This window comes from Triturus cristatus, chromosome 11 (genome assembly GCF_964204655.1).
Source record: "Triturus cristatus chromosome 11, aTriCri1.1, whole genome shotgun sequence".
Classification (NCBI taxonomy): Eukaryota; Metazoa; Chordata; class Amphibia; order Caudata; family Salamandridae; genus Triturus; species Triturus cristatus.
Window position 1 is genome coordinate 1,123,917,531 of NC_140594.1, and position 21,574 is coordinate 1,123,939,104.

Here is a 21,574-nt window from a genome sequence, read left to right on the forward strand (position 1 = left end):
TGGTGACGTAATTATGGGATGTGTCATAATGGCATATTTCCGGGAATATCACATACGAACATAACACAAAGTTCCTGTAATTACATGAATTACGCCAGCATAATTAAAATTTATTTCGCCTAGGTTTGGTTAAAGGTCCCACCAGCATTGTAAGTTATGCAGAAACACTGCATAACAGGGATATTTCAATCGGAGCTCTCACCTGCGTGGCTGTTATAAAACTCACCTGTCGAAAATGAGTGTCGATGAAATGTAAAACACACAAGATGATGGATGGAATGTTGCACATTGGCAAAACACTCACCCCCAGTCACAGATCTGGGATTAATACATCGTTATTTTGCTCACCACGCCACCCCAGTTCAGACATGGCCATGAAATGTACCAGTAGATGGGTTGAGTGGTGTTTGCACTCAAGGCAGTTTTTCTGCTGAGGAGCAGACTTTGTCTTTTCTTCTGCACTCTGAGTCAGTCATTTTTGCTTTCTTTCCTAGTGTTCCCAGCCGGGATCCTACAACCGACCCTCTATGACCCCGAATTTCCACAGTAAGTTCTTAATACGTCTTTTCTATACTCTAATGCATTAACTATTGTGATCCAGCATTACTAGCCTTTGGCTGCCCGTGGCGGTCCCTGGGTTTGCCGCCCCGCAGCGGCCGATTGAATAGCAGGGGAGGGGGTGCCACCCCCAGACTGAAGGCAAGAACGGTGAGGCCGCCGCCCCCAAAACTCATGCCGCCTGTGGCTGACCACCCCCCGCACCCTTCGTGGTACCTCGCGACCCCACTGGTTCAATCTGTCATACCATCCACCGGGCTTCATAGTCATAGCACATAGAGCTTAAAAAGGGGAATGCCAAGGAAATTTTGAAAGATTTTGATTGGAAGTGAAATAATTGCTAAAATAATACTGTATGTTTTTCTTCCTTTATGCAAAATTCCAAAAAAGGAAATACATTCCTGTGCAAATGACCATTTAACTCTCCAAAATGACCATGGGGGAAATAGGAAACTGACTCAGTGATAATGAAAGTACAAAAAAAATAAACAATTCGTAAGGTAATGGCATAAACCCAATGGGAAAAAAAGTACATTGGAGCAATAAAAAAGAGTAGTGATTGGCAAAAAACACAAAGGAAGATTAAATCATGTTGAATTGAGATGAGAGTTGGTTGCACGTCAAATGCCGGCTTCCCCATCACCTTGTACAAAAATAACAGGCAAACCTTGATTATAAGATTTCACAAAGCCCTTTAAAATTGAAAAATAAACGAATCAATAATAATGCTCTTAAAAAATATTTCAAAAGAGCAGAAAGCCAAAAAGTTAGTGGTGTGAACCAGTGGAGGGTGCTGTGGCTTCCTTTGATCCCTTTCCTCTGGCGCACCAGTCAAGATGGGTGACGTGTCAGATTGGGACGGCGGGGGGAGGTAGGGTAGGTAGAGTCACTAGCCAGTCTTCATGCCTGGAATTTGCAGAGGAGTACACATTGTTAAGTTACAAACAAAATGTTAATGCCCCCTTCTCAGATGTAGATGGGTACCATGTCATGGAAAGGGTGGTGGAATATATTAATTATTTCTATCCCTTATAATCTTATCCTAACAGGTCTCTGAACTATGGGGGCATCGGGACCATCATCGGGCATGAACTGACCCATGGCTATGACGACTGGGGTAAGCTGGAGACTGTGCATCTACAGGTACCCTCTTCCATGCCACATGTGCCCGTGAATAACATAGCATGTGTATTTGTAAAGTGCGCGTTCACCTAGAAGGGTATCTTGGCACTGAATGACAGATGTTTATTGTTACCCAACTCAATGGTACTCATTTTATCGACCTCAGAAGGATGAAAGGCTGAGTGTACCCACCTGGACTTGAACCTGCAACCATGAGGTCATTTAATTTCATTTCTTTATTTGGTTTACATATATAAAACCATATAAGTACACAATAAAGACAATAAAATTAATAAATTAAAATAGGGGGCATAGTTCATGTCTTAATACCCACTCACAATGACAGAAACCTATAACATTCATATATGGCAGCCGAGGCTCTTCCAACCTAGGAAAAAAGACAAAAACCTACTTAGTGGTCCGCCACGTTAATAATTCTAATCACCTGGCACTCCACGCGCAACTTCAAATCAATTCTCTCAATCAATCAGATATCATTATAGTCGGAGACACCAAAATCTATAAAAGAATCTTAAAATGTAATACATTTGTTTCAATTAAAAAACATTTTGCTCACTTCCTCCTTTCGTTAGTCCGAAGCTGATAAAATGTATATGGATTAACTATATTTATATCGAGAGCAATTTATGATGGCTGTTTCTGTGCTCTAGATAAAGACTTCCATATTGACGAGAATAAATAGTCCACTATTTTTAAGGCTATACAATGTATGATAGAATTAAAAAGCTCTACCAGAAAGAGTCTTTCAATGTGCACTTTATGGGTATAGCTATCACCATCTTCAAAAAAGGCCTCATAGGTTAGAACTTCCAAGTGTGCAAGATTGTTCCTTCTACCAAGAGCAAATATAATGAATGAGATAACAGAGGAGCAAATGTCCACATTTTCTAATGCACATAAATAATTAAAAGCGCCCTGAAAGTAAATATATTTATCAGTTTCAAAAATCGGCGCTAGAAATTCTTTTCCTAGGTCCTTATAAAAGCTACAAAACAGAATAAAGTGCATTGTGCTTTGGCTGGGTCTACGTTGACATGGGCATTTTGGTAATAGATCTGCCCTCGCCCCTATTTTTGGAAAGGCGACCCTCAAGTGCAATGTTCCTAGGCGTAATCTGGTAAGGAAGAATCTATTTTGGGTGTTCTTCACCATTACCAGATAGTTTTGCAGGCCAACTTGTACCGGGCCTGACAGGTATCTGCACACTGTGGATTTTTTGCATTTGCAAGTATTTCCTTCTAACTCTCTCACTTCTCCGAGTATGGTTTTGAACTCAGTTATGCTGTATTGTAAGATTTTAGCTATGTCCTTGGCATAAAAACGGTTATCCACTTTTCTTAGGTGGCTGTCTATATAAGTCCGCCATCTTATTTTTCTCCATGCGTCTAAAGTGAGGCAATCTGAAATCATATCCTTTGTAAACTCTGTCCCTACTTCACTGCATATGTTGTGCCACAAAAGGGCAGGGCTGGCATGCAGGTCATCCTCTAGAAAAGAAACTGCCACTTCCTTGTGAGTTATATATGATGGAGTAGTTTTTGGGACGGCCAGCAATTGAGCCAAAAACAGGTTCTCTACGGTTTGCAAAAGGGCACAATTTAGCCACCCCCACAGTGCAGGGGCGTAACCAGCACTTGCGAGGCATTTACTTTTATATAACATCAGTATTTCCCTACTCGGTTTATGGCCTACTTTACTCGCTAATCTAAAGATGGATTCTGCGGCTCTAAGGAATTTCATTTTGGCGGCATTTATTTGGCTATCCCAGCGCCCTGATGCAGTAATTTAGACTCCTAAATATGAAAACAGTTGGGTCTCAGCTAGTCTCTCCTCTTATATGGTGTGTCCTCTTTTTTGCCCTTCCATTTCCACTCACCATGATAACTGTTTTCACTAGATTTATTTTCATGTCTTTATTTTCCATAAAGGTAACAAAGTTAAGAATCGGGAGCTGCAACCCGTCTGCTGTTCTAGATAGTAGGACAGCATCGTCTGCATATAGTAGGATTGGAACTGGACAGGATCCAACCATGGGGGCGTGGCCTTCTCTTTCTGTAACATCTCTTCCACCCTATTTATACAGAGTGAAAAGAGAAGAGGAGCGAGGACACACCCCTGTCGAATCCCCCGGGCGACCTTCAAACTTTGGGTACATTCCCCTTTCAGTCCATAACGTACCCATGCAGTCAGATGGGGATACAATTGAGACTCAAGATACCCATCGGGGCACCCATGTCCACGAGGGTTTTCCATAGCTTCCTATGGGTTACCAGATCGAACGCACTGCTTAGGTCTGCAAAGCATAAGTAGACACGCCCCTCTTTTGCAACTGTATATTTATTAATCAGCAGATGTAAGTTAACACATTGTTCTATCGTGCCAGCATCCCTCCTGAACCCATACCAGCTATCAGTGAGGATATTTTCTTCTCTACCCACTGTTCAAGTCTGTCCAAGAAATTCTACCCATTAGCTTAGCACTGGAGTCCAGGAGGGATATTGGGCGGTAGCATCTTGGGTTCCCCTCTGTGCCCTTTTTTGAAAATCAGGACAATTGTGCTTTCTGTCCATGTAACAGGGACGAAACCTTTAACTGCTGCCATGAGGTCAAACGCAAGACCCCTACAGTGGGCGCATCAGTCCAGTAAGCCACCAGACCCAGTTAAATCAATTAAGGAATGTGAACTATGCAGTCTGGCAACAGCTTTAATGATATTGTTTGTGGCCAGAAATATGTTTTTCAAATTTCTTTATTCCCTTACTGAAAGTGAAAGTGCTGCTCCATTTCCTCATTTTGGATTTGTGCAACACTGCCATTGGTGCATCTAGTGGCAGAGTCAGCACCAGCACGGTTTGCAATTAGAATACAAGGAAGAGCGGGGATAGGAATCCTAAGAGTTAGGGTGAAGGACAGCACATACAGTTCCTGGCACATGGTTCATTTTCACATGCTTTCATCCTCTACATCCCCTTGTTCTGATTTAACACACTCAGTGGCGGCTCCCCTGCCGAGGCGGAGGAGAGTCGTCCCACTGCTCAAAAGGAAAAATAGAATGATAATACCGTATTGTTCTTATTATTTGATTTTTGCTATTGCAGTCAGTGGCGGGACGGGCGGGGCTGGCCAGAGCAGGGGAGGAGTGGTTTGCACTCCTAAGTGACACAAACTGTTTGGCTGGCTCTCTTGGGCTGGCCAAACAGTTCATGCGCACTTGGCATGTTCCCTCCCAGGCTGCATTACACAGTTTGGTGAGGAACTCGCACAGGCCCCCGTCATCATCTGAGCGCCGATTCACGGCATTCATACCAATCACAACGCTGCATTGTGGGAGTAGTGGTGGGAAATTACTATTATCAGCAGACAGTTTGCGGTATCACATTTTGCCACATTGCTCTCTTTTGGGCTGCTCCTCTGTGGTTGCTCTAAAGGCTAGTATATAATTCTTATGAATTGTCTACATAATTCTGGTCCTCTTGATGTCATCTACTCTTGTTTTATACATTGAAATATCTCCCTGACTTAATGTGTTAATGGCATCAAAAAGTGCAATATGCCACACTGCAATGAGCATCTGGCAGGACCAGAGGTGTCCGCCTGTGCATCGCGATGTGCACGCGCCACTTACAAAGATCTGGTCGAGGGCTGTAGATTGAAGGCAGTGCTGTTGACCCACACTGATCGTATAGTCCAGTGGCGGCTGGCATGTGCAGCGGGTGGTGAGACAGCTGACACACACAAAAAAAAGTGAAATTAAATACACTTACCTTCCTACCTGGCGTCCTCATCCTTCGGTCTTCTGTCTTCAAGGCAGGCTCTGACGCGGGACCCAGCCAACTCCCCTAACCAATCCTGTCGCTGCTCTCACCAGCATGAGAGAAGCGCCAGGATTGGACGGAGCGGCCTCACTCAGCACTCACTAGAGCACTGGAGGCCTGCACTTTCTCAAACCCAGCTGTCTAAGACAGCTAGGTTAAATAAAATGTGCATGTCTGACTGGTCATCACAAGACAGCCGGCCAAAGGGACATGCGCATTTTGAACTTTAGCGCACAGCTCCATTCTGCCTCTCGGCAGCACTGGCCCCTCCCCGTCCTGACACTCTGTTCAGGTACGGGTTGGTTGTTGAAAAATAAAAAGGTAATAAATTAACTTTATTGCCATTTTACTTTTCAACTCTGGGCTGGGGCTTTTCTTTTTGGGGTGACGGTCCCCTGGTATAGTCAATAGTCCCCTAAATCCTCGATAAGCATCAAGTACCTTGATGACGTCAAGTCGGCTTGACTTCTAAAGACCGCTCTAGTTGCCCGCTGCTCCAGATCCAGATCCGCCACCTGCATCGATGGCAGACGCGTGGCTGAAATGATGACGCCGAGGACAGGACAATAGTGACGGATCTCAGAGGTCCTTAGTGAGGGATGAGGCAATGAAAGGTCTCCGTCTTCTCTACATCTTCACTCTGTCTGCTGCATGCTAACCTATGTATTTTTCTATAGGTGACTTTATTATGTTGGATGTGTACTGAATTCTATTCTGTTCCCCCATAAAGCCTCATTTATTAACCCATTCAAAGCATTGGATATTCCCCATTGCCGGTTTCATCGACTGCGGTCATAGGCCCCTTGTATCCATGGATGAAAGTGGGTGCAACTCATGCCTCCATTTTCACTCACTGAGCCTAACGAAGACTGGTGCCTTTACCCTTTGTGTTGCCAAATCTATGAGCTGGTTTAATGATATCATAGAAACCTCAAGCACTTTCCTGCATTCCAAGGACTTTCCACACTTTTAATATCTCGAGACCTTCATAGATCATGGATTCCATAGGTAGCCGTAAGCGATTTCCATACGCTTGAACTTTCAGCTGGCTAAGGCAGACGATTCTACATAAGTTGGTCTAAGTGATGATAGAACACACATAGCTACTATATGGTGAAAGGAAATGTGAAGCCGGACAGACTACCCGTGTACTGACCACTAGGAAGTCGGCTATCACAGATGTACTGGCAACAACCATTTGCGGTCACGCCAGTCCAAGACTGGAGTTCTATGGAGTTTCCTGAAGTTGACCATCCTATCATACCCTTACACAGCCTGTGCTGGTCATGGCATAGCACAGAGTGAAGCATTGCAAAAAATATTTATGCTGTTGCTTTGGGTTGGCTCGAGAAGATCAGCATTGGGGACTCACGCGATCCCCTACTGTGTGTTACTTGCACCCATAATGTACCCCACAATAGAGACATTTGACACACAGTGAGATGCAGTGTGTGCTTATTTGGGAGTCGGTGTGTTCCGGGAGTATACAAATCTATGTGGAGGCCTTAGATTGTGAGGATAGTGTGTAGGTGTATGCATGCATGCGTGTGTGTGTGTGTGTATGCGTGTGTATGCATGCTGTGTGTACTACTGTTTTGGTGGAGAAAGGGTGTGTGTGTGTGTAAGACAGTGTATGTTTTGTCTGTAAGATACTGTGTGTGTGTAGGATATTGTGTGTGGTTGGGATAGTGTGAATGCGTGTGTGTCAGATAGTTTGTGGGTGGGGGTGTATGTAGGATGTGTGTGTGCTGGACAGTGTGTGTTTCTGGGTGCAGCACAGTGGATGTGTAGAATAGTTTGTGTGTGGATGGGGATTTATCAATGCATGTGTAGTCTTTGTGCGTGGTGCGAGAGTCGTACCAAGTGGCACAAGGGACACAGACAGCATCGATGACACAATCTGCAGCATTCCCCATCGAGGGCTGCACTTGTCATCAGCCGCTGCCGCTCGCGCCCCTGCTGCTAGAAGATGTGAGGTCGCCCACTCTCGACTGGTGACCTTTGGGGAGCAAACTGGATAGATTATGTCTGCCTCCCTATAGCTCGGAAATATTGGGTAAAATTGATCATTTTTCCTGAGTGGAATGGGACAACTGTGTCCCAAGGGCCTTTTCCTTGCACTTCTCAATGGCACATCTTTCTATCCAAAAAGATACATGGAAGCCCTCTCGCCTGAGAAGAATCCATTTTATTGGAAGAGAGAGGGCCTGGATCCTTACTGCCCTACAGGGAGTGCTTCCCCTTCCCTTGATTATAAGGTGCTACAGTTCATGCTTCGGGACTGTATGCTGTCTGTAAGGATTGTAACTGTTGCATTTTTAATTCACTATAAATACTCTTGGGCACTTAGACTGTTTTTTTTAACCCTAATCCATTGGGAGTTACCGCTTTCTCTTACCGCCATTTGGTGCTTACCTGCTTAGGCTTCTTGCTCCTTAGCAGCTGGGTAGACGCTGTTGGGGGTGTGACTCGCCTCTGCTTCCGCCATCTTGGGGGTGAATCCTAACTGCGGTCCAGTCTTCGGCCCCTCCCTCGCACTACAGCATAAAATCTCCACTTCCCTCCCACTCCGCTGACTACGAGCGCTGTGTGAAGTGTGTCCTGAGGCGGAAAGCCGGGACTGTATGCTGTCTGTAAGGATTGTAACTGTTGCATTTTTAATTCACTATAAATACTCTTGGGCACTTAGACTGTTTTTTTTAACCCTAATCCATTGGGAGTTACCGCTTTCTCTTACCGCCATTTGGTGCTTACCTGCTTAGGCTTCTTGCTCCTTAGCAGCTGGGTAGACGCTGTTGGGGGTGTGACTCGCCTCTGCTTCCGCCATCTTGGGGGTGAATCCTAACTGCGGTCCAGTCTTCGGCCCCTCCCTCGCACTACAGCATAAAATCTCCACTTCCCTCCCACTCCGCTGACTACGAGCGCTGTGTGAAGTGTGTCCTGAGGCGGAAAGCCGGGACTGTATGCTGTCTGTAAGGATTGTAACTGTTGCATTTTTAATTCACTATAAATACTCTTGGGCACTTAGACTGTTTTTTTTAACCCTAATCCATTGGGAGTTACCGCTTTCTCTTACCGCCATTTGGTGCCTACCTGCTTAGGCTTCTTGCTCCTTAGCAGCTGGGTAGACGCTGTTGGGGGTGTGACTTGCCTCTGCTTCCGCCATCTTGGGGGTGAATCCTAACTGCGGTCCAGTCTTCGGCCCCTCCCTCGCACTACAGCATAAAATGGCTCCCCTCTATAGGGAGCGCAGCGGACGTGCGCAGCGGGCGCGCCGGCGGCGCACCGAAGGCGCGCCAAAGGCAAGCCCGTCTGCGCCCGTCCGCGCCAGATCCGCGCTTAGCGCCAGAGATCCTGGCCTTTTTAATGCTACCCACCCTCTCCAATACTCTAACACCCAACTGTTAGAACTGAATCAGTTCCGCTGCACTCGGATGCACACGATAAATGTAGTCGACCTCCCTTCCTCATTTAGCTGTGACTCCTGTGAACGACTAAGGCTTAACAACCCCCTACCTCGATCTCGCAATCTTGTCTGTTGTGATACCTACACCTGCCCACAGCCCAAAATTAACGGCTACGGTGGAACCAGCCGCCCAACGAGCCGGAATAGCTCTTTAAAGTGTATTCTGTTGAACACTAGATCAATGCCAAAACATAAGCATGAAATTTCTACTCTCATCACTGATCATACTATAGATCTGATGTTTCTAACAGAAACATGGGCATCTGAAATCTCAGGACCAGACTGGAATGATGCAGTTCCGGAAGGATACCTGGTAGAGTTCCTAAATAGGTCAGGACAAGTGGGAGGTGGCATTGGGATTATTTATAAATCCCATTTAAAAGTTTTTTCACTGTCAGAACCGGGTTTAGAAGCAGAAGCCATGAGCTTCAAAATCAAAAACAACAACTGCCTAATTTTCACAGGCCTCCTTGTGTATCGCCCCCCCGGATTGAGAGCACCATTCACTACGGCATTGCTCACTTTTCTTGAATCCACATCGGATTCTGCTTCTTACACTATCTTGGGTGATTTTAACTTTCACTTAGAAGCAAATAATGACTCCGACTCAGCCACCTTAATAGACAACTTTCATAGCTTTGGCATGAATCAGTTAATATCTGGCCCCACCCACACGGCGGGCCACACTCTTGATGGCATTTTTACCAACAATAGCCTTATTAATGTCACCTCGATTTTAGCAGTCCCTTGGTCGGATCACAGTGCCATCTTTTTTAACTTACCTCAAAATAACCTGATTAATCATCGAAGAGGATGCTCACTACCTGAAAAAACCCACCCATGGAATAAACTTGAACCCATCAGCCTAGCTGACACACTTTCGAATAATCCCCCCCCCCTTGGTTCTGGTAACACTAATAAGGGAGCAATTGAATTTCAAAACTGGATTAGTCAGGCAGTTAATCTGCTGGCGCCTGCTGAAATAAAAAAAGCACGAAGGCGATCAGCAACTGCACTGTGGTATTCCGCAGAGGTGAAACATATAAAAATGAAATGTCGACGACTTGAGCGGTTGTGGCGTTCGGATTATAGTATCCTAAACAAATCCGTATACACAAAAGCCCTACAAGAGTACAAGTCAGCAATAATTCAGGCCAAGTCAGTATATTTCACAAACAAAATCCAGACAGCCTCTAATACCACCAGAGAGCTATTTAAGACGGTTACGCATCTAACCAAGAGCCCCCGTGATACTGTTTTTAATCCTGATCAGAACTTCGTTACCAATATTGCAACCTTCTTCCAGCAAAAGGTGCAGAATGTATACGATGATCTAAGCTCATCTGCACTGACTATACCCAATGACCACACAGACACTGTCCATCTGACAGGACCCATTTATCCTTGCTTTCCACTGCTAGAGGAAACCCGGGTGGCAGAGTTAATTGCACAGATGAAGTCAGGATCCCCATTAGATCCATGCCCGCCACGCATTCTACACCTGATTCCACAGACGGTGGCAGCTGTTCTGACCCCTCTACTAAATAACATCATTTCGTCTGGTGATTTCCCCAAATGCTGGAAAAAAGCATGTATTCGTCCGATCCTCAAGAAGGATTCATTAGATCCAACGGTACTTAAGAATTACCGGCCAATATCCTGCCTGCCCCTGCCAGCTAAAATTCTTGAAAAAGCTATGAATCAAGAAATGATGAAATATGTTGACCAAAATAAGCTCTTAGATCCCTCACAACATGGATTTCGTCCCTTCCACTCAACAGAGACCGCTCTAATCATGGCCACAGAAAACATTCGAATGAAGATGGACGAGGGCAGTAGAACAGCCCTGATCCTATTAGATCTTACAGCGGCATTTGATACCGTCAACCATTCAATCCTACTAAACAGACTAAAAACTTTAGGATTTACTGGAACGGCTCTTGCTCTGCTAACCTCCTTTTTGGACTCTAGAATCCAACAGGTATTTTGGGAAAGTCTACGATCTGATGAATTCTCCCTTCCTGGCGGGGTCCCTCAGGGCTCGGCATTATCGCCCACCCTTTTTAACCTATATGTCACTCCTTTAGCTGCCCTTATTCAATCTCATGGCCTACAATTGGTGTCCTACGCCGACGACACTCAAATTGTAGTGTCAGTATCCCAGACCATCGAAGCCACGGCAGAACGATTTAAAAACTGCCTTCTGGATGTGAAAAATTGGATGAGCTGTAACTTCCTAAAACTAAACGCGGATAAAACCGAGATAATCGAATTTGGGCAAAAACCATCTGTCTGGAGCAGCCTATGGTGGCCTCAGGAGGCAGGCGCCTGCCCGAATCCGGTTGACAAAGTTAGAAACCTCGGTTTCCTGGTTGATAAAGATCTCTCTTGTAAAGCACAGATCAACCAGATCACCTCAACTTGCTTTTACACCATCAAGATTCTTAGAAAAATTTTACCCTATATTCCTATAACTTTAAAAAAGACTGTAATGGGCGCACTGATAATGTCCCGAGTAGATTACTGTAATGCACTCTACTTGGGCACAGGGGAAAAACAAATTAACAAACTCCAGGCTATTCAAAACGCCGCCGCTAGGGTTCTGCTCAACCTGCCCTACCGTCATCCAACGTCAAAAGCCATCAGGGAACTTCACTGGCTCCCAGTTAGAGCCAGAATACAATTCAAGGCTCTCTGCCTGGTACATAAATCCTTATATGGCACAGGATCAGATGACCTGTCCAAACTTCTTCCTCGCTATGTACCATCGCGTACGTTAAGATCAGCCAATCATGATCTGATATGCCATCCAAGAATTAGAAGAGCGCGGTGGGGTGGCAGGTCCTTTTCGCACCAGGCCTCTAGATTATGGAATTCTCTGCCCTCTCACCTGCGCTCACAAAAATCCAAACAATGTTTCAGAAAAGCATTAAAGACCTGGCTTTTTTCTTCCGATTGAGATCCGCTTCCACCGCTCTCAATGTCTCTATAGCGCCAAGACGCCTCGGCATTCGTGCGCTCTATAAATATTTCAGTATTCAGTATTCAGTAGGCGCAGCCTGGCATCTGCTAGCCGGTGGCACCCGAGGAGGCGGCCTGAAGCGTCCCAGCAGTAGCTTGAGGATGGAAAAGTAGGAATTTGGATGGGTGTGGAAGCCGGTATTGGTGTAGTGTGTGTGGTTTGTTACTTATGAGATGGTATGGTGATTTCTAGTGTGCCTCTTTACTGGGCTTCATGGTGCTGACAAAAGCTGGACCACTAAAGCTAGCCCCACAGAACCAGTTGAAAACAGAGCGACCTCGATAAAAAAACACAAATCATTGGGTAAAACTTTACGCCTTGCTTTAAGCATTTTTTGTAAAGTATAAGATTAGACTCAGCCCAAAGGTTGAGGCCTTGGAGTTTCACAATCTTTAAGCTGCACTAGAAAAAAAAAAGTATTTTTACGAAAGGTCGCTGGCTTGACTTTAGGCACAACAGCACTGGGTTCAGTGACGGCAAAGCGCGGTTGGACATGTACCATTTGTATTGGTAACTCAGGGTCATTCACATATAACACGCTGCATGCAGATGAGAGAACAAGTTCTTATTTGTCCCTGCTGTCTCCTTCTGTCACTGTTTTTCATCTTTCTCTACTGCAACCACCGGCACAAATTAAGCTCTGGCCTCAAAGGAGGCCCTTCCACCGAAAGATAGTTAGTGAGGAAACCTGAGTACTGGGGATATACACCCCCTTCCTAGGAGCCCTGAAACCATCCACACAGCAGCGTTTTGTACTAACTGTAGACAATTTCCATGCATCTCTGGAGACGCCAGATAGATTGAAGTGGGGTAGGCGACCCTCTAGTGCATCAGAGCATTAATACTTGGCATTTTATGACCTTTCCCTTCCTGCAGGTGGGCAGTATGATCGCCATGGAAACCTGAAGCACTGGTGGACCGAGGACTCCTACAGCAAATTCCTCAAAAAAGCAGAATGCATTGTCAACCTTTACGATAACTTCACGGTCTACGCACAGCGGGTAAGGACGGCCCACCTCCCGCCCATTCCAGCCACAGACCACATCAAAATATAGAAGAGACACGGGATAACTGGGGTGGTAGAGAAGACCTCAAGGTGGTTGGTGGTCAAGACCAGGACACTTGGCAATATTGCACATCCATTTCACTTGTAGTCCCCAGATGACTAGAGCTGTCTAAGCCTACACGCCGAAACATTGAGGAGTTAGCATTGTTGGTGGGTGGAAACCGCTTTCAGCAGGAAACAGCCTTTACATCACAGCTCAAACCACGCTGTGTCTTAACAATGCGGTCCAAACAACGAATGCGTCTTTACAACGCATTCCTTTACCACACAAGTAGTTACACCGGTTTGCTAAGGAAAGGGTTTTGGACTAATGTTGGACTTCAAGTCCAACACTTTCCCTACTGTTGCGCGGACTGGAGTTGGAATAGTAAACTATACTATTTGAAGCCCAGCGCTTTACCTGAGATAAGTTGTTGTAAAAACTTGCATCTTAAAGGAATGCATTGTAAAGATGCCTTTGTGGATTGGAGCACGTTGCATGGTATGCTTGGTAAACGCCTGCTTGGTTCCGACATACCACCCTTTCAGCGCACTTTACCAAAATGAATGCAATGATTTTTTTTTTGTTGATTTCTTGGATAAAAAGAGAGAGTGGCAGAAGTATTCCCAGATATAGTGATAATCTAGACCAAGGCACAAGTCGGGGGTACACGCGGTTGGACAGCGTCCACCCACTATTTTCACAGGGTGAACGCTGTCGACCCTGCCAAGAAGTTGGGCCCCACTGAAAAATGTGCCGAATTCGTCCTAGTGTACTTTCCAAACACGGAACACATTCAGCAGGCCTGCACGTTGTTGTCTGCTTTTGATCCGCAACAACGTGCAGGCCGGGAGGGGGCTTCCTTACTTCAGACTCCTGCTGGGTCCATAACAAAGGCTGGATTTGAGGGCTCATCGGGCCACCTTTTGTTCGAGTTTCTTGTCTGGGAGCACTCAGGAGCCTCACACCTCACAAATGTAGCAGCGGGGAAACACCTTGTTAGCACTTCACACATACTTAAGAGAGGCAGCTTTTCACTTTGTTCAGTCCCTGTTTAGGAGATATGCATGAGCTGTAAGAATGTCAGATGTGTTGGTCTTTCCCTGTATTTACACAAAATAAATAGCATTTATATAGTGCTTACTACCCCTGAGGAGGTGTTGTAATAATTTAAATATCACTATTTTTTCTTTTAAAGCACCATGGGTAGAGGAAGTTTACGCTGACAAAAGGCAAAATTGTTTTATGTGTAGCTTACAAAAGTGTGAATCTTCTGCCTAAATCAGGATGGTTTCCCTGTATACTCGAAATGTGCTTTAATGTACTCATGATAGGCCTGTTAAACATATATGTGGGGGCTTAAGATCTGATGTCACTTCTTATGATGCCATTTCCTGTGATGTCACACGCTGTGATGTCACTTGCATGCTGATTAACTAGGTTAGTCCCCCCCACTTATGTTTTTAGGACTTGTGCCCTGACCTAGACAGAGATTCATTGTAAATTGTTTACATTGTTTTGGTGAATTTCTTGTTTGCCAGATTATATATTTTTGAATGCGGCTGCAACATTGTAACACACACTCACATACTGCTATTTGCACATATACACACATGTGAACGTGCGCACACAGGTGAACACATGTACACGCTCTCAGGGCTTTTCTACATGTCTGGTCCACCTGGGCCCAGAGGTCAGGCACACCTGGGCCCAGAGGTCAGGCACACCTGGGACCAGAGGTCAGGCACACCTGGGCCCAGAGGTCAGGCACACCTGGGCCCAGAGGTCAGGCACACCTAGGCCCAGAGGTGGGGCACTGTGGCTTCTCCTCAACCTGTTTCCAATGGACAACCAGGTTTCTCTTAGACCCGCTGACGCTGCAATGGTCGATCCATCATGACTCACTGCAAGAGGTTTTCAATGTTATGGGTCTAGTATATAATTTAACCCAACTGTTAACACAGGTAATAAAATGGAGGTCCGCGAAGACGGAAGTGTTTTGTAACAAGTCGTTTTTTTAAATAATAAAAAATAGAGTTGGTTAAACAGATGAGAGCAGTGAAAGCCGGAAGTACTTGGATAAACAGGTGACAGCAGTGAAAGACAGAAATACTTAAACAAGAACTTTTAGAGATTTGTGACACCAAACATGTCTGCTGTCTTTAACCTGAGCTCGCCACCTAGCATCAGTTCTGCATTGGAGCTAGCTCGGGCCCTGTTGAGGGGTCAGCTCCCAATTCAGGCATCTGAAAAACAACTCCAGATTGAACAAGGATCTTGTGGTTTCCTAAAGAGGCCTCGGGTCACCCCTTTTATCTCCTTTGGAACCCGCGTCACCATTCTAGAGCCCAAGAGGACCTATAAACGCGTCTCTTTTCGGATTTAGACATCTGTGGTCCTCTGGCTGTGGTGGGTACCACTGCCAGATGACAGAGAGATGTTAGTTGGAGGTCCAGTGCATCGTACCCCTAAATCTAGATGTCCTGTTAGCTGTGTACATCCAGAGGAGAGCTGTGCGGGCCAACATTATGGACAATACCAGTTACTATAAGCGTTTCACTGCTGGGTTGTGCAAATACTTAAATATTAGTATGTTTTGGTGGCACCATGTTATGATTTTTTTCATTGAGAGATTGAGTGGAAGTGAGGGAACGGTGAAATAAATTATCTCAGAAAATGTAATCGCACATTCGAGGAGTGTGCAATTACAAATGAAGGAACATTGGATAAAGCAGATTGTGGGGCCTTGGTGTGGACGTCAGGTGGTTGATAACACAGGACAAGTAGAATTAAGAGCAAAAGGAGAGAATGGGGAGAGTAGAGACGAAGGGAGGAAGAGGCATGGAGTAGGGAGAGCGAACGACAGATACCACAGAGAAGAAGCAAAGAGGAGAGGATGAACGGCAGGGAGCAGGGGAGACAGGGCTTGCTACAGATCTTCCCATATCACATTTGATGGAAATACATTTTACTCTTTCAGTCTGGCCCCATAAATAGAGGATATAAAAGTTATCATAACACAGGCTTCCCACATTCCGGCGATGGCTTTCCTTGATAAAGTCTGTTTTATGAGCCTATTCTTTTTTATTAGGCTTCTTCCTGCTACTTTTATTATTATTAAGGGCGGGCAGGAGTTTTCATATTCATATATTCAGTTCCTATTTCAGTCCTTGAATACATTTTTCATGTTAAGCAGGCTGGCATCCAGATAAAAGCCAATGGCCTCACAGAGCATTGGCTGTAAAAAGGTCTTGCGGGTTGGAATATCTTTGTGCGCTTCCAAGAACAAGGGAGATTATTCATAGACCAGAATAATGCCACTGCAATATCAGAACCTAGTGCCCTTACTATCAGAGATCATCGCTTGACGTTAGGCTAGTGAAGGTGCACAAAGGACGTGTGTGTAATTTATCAAATGAGGTTAGGCTAATCAATTGTTATGACTTGGTGAGACAAGATGTGCAGCAGATATATGTTAATATGTGAAACAAGACATTTTTAAGAGGGTATGCTTTCATTTTCTGATCACTGTACAGTTTAGAAAATATACAGGTATTTATTTAAAATACAATCTTTATTTGCAATAAAAATTGTCAGAAGATTAAAAATGATGATCAACAATGCAAACCGAATCATTCTAACACTTTTGAAGTGCATGAAGTGGCCCTAAATGTTAGTAACTCTTCTAGGTCCTACGGCCCATTCGAACTATGATTGTAAGCAATATTCTCCCAACAGTGCCCCGGGGGCACTTGCTGGGCCATAAGATAAACTAGACTTCAGATCTTTTTTTTTTTTAATGAACTGTCATTTGAAAGGGGCGATGCCTCAATGGGTTCTCTGTGAGCTCCCACCCAGAGCACTTCTTCCAGGGTCAATCATGCAGATCGATGTTTGCAAAACTTGAAGTGCCATTGGGAATCTGCCCACTTTAAGGTCATCCCTAACACATTTCCTTATTGTTTTATCTAAAGGGGGATTTGTGACTAAGGTAATCAATCCCATGTCAGAGGTTAGGACACAATATAATGTTTCCCAATGTTCAGAAACTTCAGGGACCAAATGGGTCATATTCCAAGAGGCTCTGGATCAAAGAAGGTTACGCAAAAGCTTCTCTGCTGCAGAGGGCAGAGGCAAGAGGACTCAAAGTTGGTAAACATCAGTCACCCCGCATTCGCCACCCCGCATGTTGTTACAACACAGTCGTAACAACGACCTCGTTGAAACAACACAATACCATTACCACGCAAGTCGTTACAACGACTTGCGGAGGGGGGAGAAGGTGTTGGATTTAAAATTCAACACCTTCCCTAATGTCCGCACAGACTGGAGTTGGAATAGTAAATTATACTATTCCAACATCCAGCCTTTGTAACGACTTGCGGGGCAAGGGTATTGCGTTGTTACAACGCGGTCGTTGTAAAGACTGCGTTGTAACAACATGCGGGGTGAGGGAAAGCGGGAAAAGGATGCATATTCCCCACAGTCGTCTAAGAGATATCCCTCTAAAAGTATCATAGGTCCATACATCCTTCATTGGAAGCTCATCTGTTACCAAGTCAGTGGATGAAAACACTGCGGTGAAAACCCTCACTCTATAATACAGGACACCTCAAACACTTCAACGGAAGCTCATTCGTTGCCAAGTCACTTCAGTGGAACTTTTGCCCTACTTTCGCCTGCCTCAAGGAGACATTGTTTGTGGCGCAAAGCCTTGTCTACAAATGTTACCAGACCGGGCTTTGTGTTTCAAAACATGGGTTGCAGTGCGGGAGTGATGATGCATCACCAATGAGACGACTCCGTGAGGCAAAGTAGTGCAAAGCAACACACGGCGCTACTTTGCGTTCCTTTTAGGCAACTTTAACTAATAAATCAACACTTTGCGCTGGTTTGCATCACAATGACTTTGCACCAGGCATAAAGTGTTGAAAATCTGTCTGTGACTTGGTTACCACATAATTGTTTCATATACTTCAGTGCTCTGCAGTTGAATCCTGTTCATTCTGTTGTTACAGGGCTCTTGCATTTAAGTGAAGCCTGCAGCCGTATAATTCAGTTATTTGTTCCTCCTAGTACTGAGCTCCCACTCCTCACAAGCTACAGTACAAGCTCTGTGGTTCTCACGCATCTCATCTCACCCTTACATGTAGGCTCCATCAACCTCCATCACAGTCAGAAATGTATCTACGGAATTCTTTGTCTGATATTCTTTCTTTGATTTCATTTGCGTGAGAAGAATTGTTTAACTTTCTGTCTTTTGTCTCCTCTCCCTCTTCAGGTGAACGGAAGACTCACTCTTGGGGAGAATATAGCGGACATGGGAGGTCTCAAACTGGCCTATTATGTACGTATGACTTGTAGTGGCTGCTACATGGCAGTAGTGGTGGGGCAGGGAGGGGTTTTAAAAAAAGTTTAAAAAGGCCATTAATTTACCTTCCCGGCAGCCGCCTCTCTTCCATCCTTCTGTCCACGACGCAGGAAATAAGAAGCACCTCGACTACCCTAGCAATCGCGACACTGTTGCCACCAGCATGACAGCAGCGTCAATGGTCTGAGTGCCGTGGTTCGGCGCTCAGACAGCGGCTGGGAGGCTGTGTAGTACAGCTTGCTGGAGAACATGCTAAGTGCACATGACGGTTTGGCCGGCCGCACTTAGAGAGTGCCCACCACACTTCCCCCTGCTCTGTGGGAATCCCAGCCCCGCCCCTACAGAGCCACTAGGGAAAAATAAAATGATAATAACTTGGTGTTATAATTTTCTTTTCTGTGGGGCGACGCTGCAACGCCTTATGGAAGAGCCGCAGCTGCGTATGACTCTAATCCTTTTATATCACTCATAGAGTTCTGAGAAGATAGCATGGCGTCTCCAATCCAATGTTTTAAAAATAGAAAGAGAATAAATATATCTACATCGAAAACCCTTTCACCTACAAATAAACATCACTGAAAAAATCTGGTTTCATGGCTGGTCGAAGAAAAGTATAAAGAAGAATTTCAGGAGAACAACTCAAAGCATAAATGAGGCACGTTATTGGATGAAAGTTATGAGCGCGGGACATAAAATGAGGCACGTTATTGGATGAAAGTTATGAGCGCGGGGCATAAAATGAGGCACGTTATTGGATGAAAGTTATGAGCACGGGGCATAAACTGAGGCATGTTATTGGATGAAAGTTATGAGCGCAGGACATAAAATGAGGCACGTTATTGGATGAAAGTTATGAGCACGGGGCATAAAATGAGGCACGCTATTGGATGAAAGTTATGAGCGCGGGGCATAAATGAGGCATGGTATTTTTAAATGTGGCCACTGTGGGATGTGTAAACATGCGAAAGACAAAACTAAACAATTTCAGTATAATGGTAAACAAGTGTATGACATTGTGACTAACATTAATTGCAGTACTAAATATGTTGTATATGTAATTAATTGTATGTGTGAGCAAATATATGTGGGAAGCACAATAAGGGCTCTTAAAGATAGGATTGCTGAACATTGGAGAGCTGTAAAGAATAATGATCAAAGGTATCCAATTGCGGAACACATACATAACTGTACTTCGCAAGGTTTACATAAATCATTTCAATTTTGTGGCATCGAGCATGTTAAGAGGGAAGCGCGTGGAGGTAACAGAGAACTCGCACTGCGGAGGCATGAGGCAAGATGGATCATGCGCTTGAGGGCTGTGGAGGATGGTCTTAACTATGACCGTGAGTTACAGTATTTCCTAGGGGAATGAGAACTTAATGGACTGGACAGGTTGAGCAAAAGAGTGATCAATAAGTAGATATAGTGATGGCTTGTTGGAGTTGCGATGTTGCTTTTAGTTGTTAGCTATTTTCTAGTTGTATGTTTCGTGCAGTTCATAGTATATTCTGCTTAGGTACTTATTTTATGTTATACTATATCAGCGAAGAATCAAATAATTAAAGATGTGCAGGTCCTATTAATCAGTGATGACGGTGATTGGTTACTTTTTGTTTAATAACTGGGCAAAATGGATTGATATAATGGAGTACTTGGAGATTGTTTTTATCTATCTGTTGCTATAACAACAGAAATGATCTACTGCGGTAAGGCGATTACGTTGCCCTATTATAATTGGCATTATTTCTCAGTAATTAATATGGAACGCTTTCATGGGGAGTTTGTAAACTATAATCATAGGTAAGGCGGGATATAACGTATAATAACTATGGCCGCGAGTACTTTCGTGGATTGCCATGTTTTTTAATTAAGAGATCATAGGTATGGCGGGGTATAACTTATAATAGTTATGGCCGCGATTAATTTCGTGGATCACCACTTTTTCTATTAAGATAGCTCAGATTCAATGTGCAGTATTTCTTAACAATTTGTAAATGGCGCCCGATAATTATGTTGGTGGTCTCCCTAAACCTATCCAAAATGGCGCTCGTTTTAACGACGGAGTAGTTACCTCGTTTATGTTTACTGGAGTGATAAAGAGGGTTAGTATACGCGACGCGTTTAGACACGAAGACGGTTCCGTATCTGGGGACGCTTGCTATTGCGAAAAGTAAGTATAATGGGAGAGTTACGATAGACTAATGGGGGATGCCGTGTAGTATGGTTAGGACATATACTAAAATTTTGGTGTTTACATTGATTTATAGGTCTCCGTACTTCAGAGACTTGGAATACAAACTTTGAGGATTATTGCTTAAAGAATTGCGCTAGTGGTCACGTACTTTATTCAGTGAAATCAGGTGAGATTGTATTTCAGTCTGTTAAGACTTGAGGCATGACTGACTTAATATCTTTAGTGTAGGGTTGCTTACAATTAAATTTGTATTGTAGGTGCTTTTGGATAATAAAACGACCATTAGGAAGGAGACACAGATATTATTTAACCCAAATTGCTTTAAGGTATGTGTTTCAAGAATTAATTTTTTGGTGTTTACCCTCGCCATCCTTGCCTCATGTATACCGCAGTGTGTTTGACTAGGTGTTTATACTTTTTTGAACTTAGGAGGAAGTTAAACAAGATCAAGGTACCATTTGGCTTTGTTTAAGGCATGATTAATTGATTTGGTTCACTGTTGGGAGAATGGTGCCATCACGAGTGTTTATAGTGTTTCACTGCTACAATGGTGATTAATTAATTTGTTTTAGATTGAAACCCTTTTTTTAGATTGAATTTTCAAAGTGATGGGTCGAATTCCTTATTTAATTATTCATGTGGATGTGATTATATTGATGGTATGTCACACAGCATGTTTTTCCTTTGCACATTCAATAATGTGGGCTATGGAATATGAAACAAGTGAGTTTCTATACTCCAATGTGTATTATTTATTGCTTCCAGCCCTGAGGAAGTCGCATGGGTTATTCCCTATCGACGAAACGCGTTGGGAGTGGAAGAATGTTATGAATATAAGAAGTTTGGAGATTCATATGAAAATAAAAGAAGAAGAGAAGCCCACTTTAATGTGTATCTAGTTTTGTGACAGTAACAGGAAACTTTGTTGGTGAATTTGTGAGTGCTTCAACACGAGAAAA

General features: G+C 44.2%; 1 protein-coding gene across 2 annotated transcripts in view; it reads left to right on the top strand.

The window, feature by feature from the left end:
- Positions 1–21,574, top strand: part of ECEL1 (endothelin converting enzyme like 1) — a 565,411-nt gene that overhangs the window by 507,614 nt on the left and 36,223 nt on the right. For both annotated transcript variants that reach the window (XM_085635691.1, XM_085635690.1), the window contains exons 13-16: positions 495–546; positions 1,608–1,675; positions 12,881–13,005; positions 18,332–18,397. In XM_085635691.1, coding sequence (XP_085491817.1) covers positions 495–546; positions 1,608–1,675; positions 12,881–13,005; positions 18,332–18,397 — 311 coding nt within the window. The remainder of the gene's footprint in view (positions 1–494; positions 547–1,607; positions 1,676–12,880; positions 13,006–18,331; positions 18,398–21,574) is intronic.